Source organism: Trypanosoma equiperdum, assembly GCF_001457755.1.
Source record: "Trypanosoma equiperdum strain OVI genome assembly, contig: ctg_1205, whole genome shotgun sequence".
Taxonomy (NCBI): domain Eukaryota; phylum Euglenozoa; class Kinetoplastea; order Trypanosomatida; family Trypanosomatidae; genus Trypanosoma; species Trypanosoma equiperdum.
The window spans coordinates 1,515-4,335 of record NW_027123178.1 but is presented as its reverse complement, the minus strand read 5'-3'; the positions used below and the strand labels follow the sequence as shown (position 1 = coordinate 4,335).

At 41.1% G+C, this 2,821-nt stretch overlaps 1 pseudogene across 1 annotated transcript; it reads right to left on the bottom strand.

Annotated features, from left to right (window-relative positions):
- Window positions 1-1,409: 1,409 nt before the first annotated feature.
- Window positions 1,410-2,819, bottom strand: TEOVI_000711400:pseudogene (annotated as a pseudogene). Its single transcript is given in 3 exon segments — window positions 1,410-1,661; window positions 1,664-2,596; window positions 2,598-2,819. Coding segments are annotated over 3 exon segments (1,407 nt in total).
- Between the last annotated feature and the right edge of the window lie 2 nt (window positions 2,820-2,821).

Below are 2,821 nucleotides of genomic sequence, written 5' to 3'. Positions count from 1 at the left end.
CGCCGTCCTTTAGTTTCTTGCGTTTTAACTACAACCACAAACACTTTGGGTTTCTTAGTCTCACTATTTGTTATATGTGTTATATTATTCTCTTCATCATTTTGAAGAAACACAGCGCTTATACATACTAAATGTTATAAAAACAGGAATAGTAAAACTCTCAAGATACCAAATTCCATGACTTACTATATTTTACAATTTGAGGTGATTATGGGAAAAATTAGAAAATTTTAATAAATATGATGAGTTGTAACATTATTGTGTTTATTTAAGGAATAAGTGCTTACATAAATGATCATTTTCTTGATACTATTAGAGTGTAACTGTTGAAGGGTGCATGCTCAGCAAATACATCTTTTGTTTCAGCATGAATCTACGGATTTGGTTTTAGAATATAGCATCAGCCATTACTACGACTGCACACTATATATGTGCCACCATTCCTTTCATTCACATTTCCCCTTCGTGCATTGCTGTTGGAATTGCAGCATCTAGTTGAACTGATAAGTTGATTTGTACTAATAATTTATTGGGGTCCTTTGTGATAACTGCTGTACCCATGCATCTCCTTGTGTCATGAGACCCCATTGGCATAGGGACGCGAACTTCCACTACACTTGTTGCTGTAACAATCATTTGCATAGTATAAGCTACACATTTTGAAGCGAAATAAGCTGTATCAACGGCCCCATATGTTGTATTTTATTTCTCCATGCGGTTCTGCTGTGCCTCCTGTTTTTTCGTTTTGCATTCTTTTTCTTTTTGGATTTCCCCTATCTCGCTTGTCTGAAGACATGGTGACTCCACTTTATATGCACAATAGACTCTGTCCCTCCCTGCATTACTCTTCATTCTTTTAGTGCGTGATCACAGTCATTATCGTTCTTGTGCTTGGTCATATGCATATTGCTTAAAATTCTCACTTCTCCTCTATTCGTAATATTCTTCGTCTACTCTATCCCTCTTACTCTTTATCCCACTCAATTCCATTGCAACCGTTCTCACTTTTGCAAATTCTACAATTTCTGCTTTCCATTTGGTCTGCACAACAACTCTCATGATAATATTCCCATACACACACTCACAACAGACTCCTATCATTATCATTATTATCATTATCAATATTATTATGAAAGTAACGAAAATCCATAAGATAAATAAAATAGAGAAAATTATAATAGTGACAATTTTTCATACCCTTCCACCCTTTTCTATATACCCACAAGCCACTATCATATACATTTTACTGAAATCTCAAATTATCCAAATTTTTACTAATTTGCACATACTCATTAAAAGGTGTTAAAATATATCGAATGTTAGTAAAATTTTATAAATTTCATAAATTTTAGCAAAAAATCCCTAGAATATTAGAATTTCTAAAATGCTTCCAAACTCATAAAAGCAGCAGCCATCATAGCAAATTTCTTATTGAGGAAAAAAGTGTAATCCTTGCAGGCATTACTTTCCCGTTTGCAATCCTGAGCTTTGGTGCATTCAGGTTCTAATTTCCGTTTTCGTTTCTCTATTGTTTTGCTTCCTGTTTCTGTTGCTGCAGTTTCTGTTCCTTTTTTAGGTTTGCATTTATTCTCTCTTTCATCATATGTGCAGCTCTCTTGTGGGCACTCGTTTTGGTTGCCATTGCATTTTTCACATGCCTTTTTTCTTCTACAGTTGGTGGCTTTTCTGTTACATCCCTTTGCTTGTTCGTCATCTGCGGTATTTTTGGCGCGTGACGTAGTATGTTGACGCTGCTGTTAAGAGCCAGAGCTCTTTCCGTCAAAGCAAAAAGCTGGGCTTTCCTCAATTTCATTGCGTCAAGTTCTTTTTCTGCCCGTCGCAATTTTTCTGCCCACGTTGGTCCTGCCTTACCGCCAGCGAATGCGGCTGCGTCATACTGAACACATTTCCCATCTTTTGCGCTGTTGTCGCCAGTGCAACCGTTGCTGAATGTGCCGGCTGTGTTGCAGAGTACATAAGTTTTTGCGAAGTCGGTTTTTTTCGCTTTGGCTATTTTTGAGTAGAAAGCCTCTAGTGCTGCACTTATAGCGCCCGGGGTGAGCGGTGGGATGCGTGATTGTTTCTGACATTGTGCTTTGAGTTTTACCCAATCTGCTTGGACGTTTGTTCCGCCGTTCATCGCCGTCGACGGTTTTTTCTGCGCCGCACTGTGGCAACCTTCGTCGCCTGTTGTGCCGTCGCTTGAGTGTTTACCGCAAAGGCACATCATGCCGATTTTGAGCGCGCTACCCGCCTTCGATTCCCCCGAACCGCTTCCGTCTGTGCCGCATATTTTGTTTCTTGCGTTGCCGCCGGGGATTATCGTGCCTTGGCTGTCGTCAGTGTCTGTTCCTAAAAGAGCTGCTTTAAAGTTGGCGTTTATTGCCGCCGTGACGTCCGGTTGAATCTGGCTTGTCAGCTTCGTCAATATTTCTGATGCCGCTGCTGCCAATTCTATCAACTGCTGCTTGCGGTAACCATGTTCGCCAACCGTGTGCCACACAACGTACTCACCTGTTGCTTTCTTTGCATTTAGCCTTTTCGCCCCCTCGGCGCAAAAAGCCCACGTTTCCGGGGCGCACAGTTTTTTGATCTGTGTCTTTGAGGTCAGTATAGCTTGCCTCGGCTTTGTCTATTGCGTTGCTGGTTGTGTTTCCCCCGGCCACTGATATATTGATCGCTGCTGTGTGTGCAATCACGTCGCGAATGTCTGTCGTATTCTCTTTGTGTACATACATCCGGCTCGCTATATTCACAAGCGTACAAAGTGCGCCGTATTCTTCGGCATTGGCTGATTTGGCTACCCCTGCATCTGCTTGTT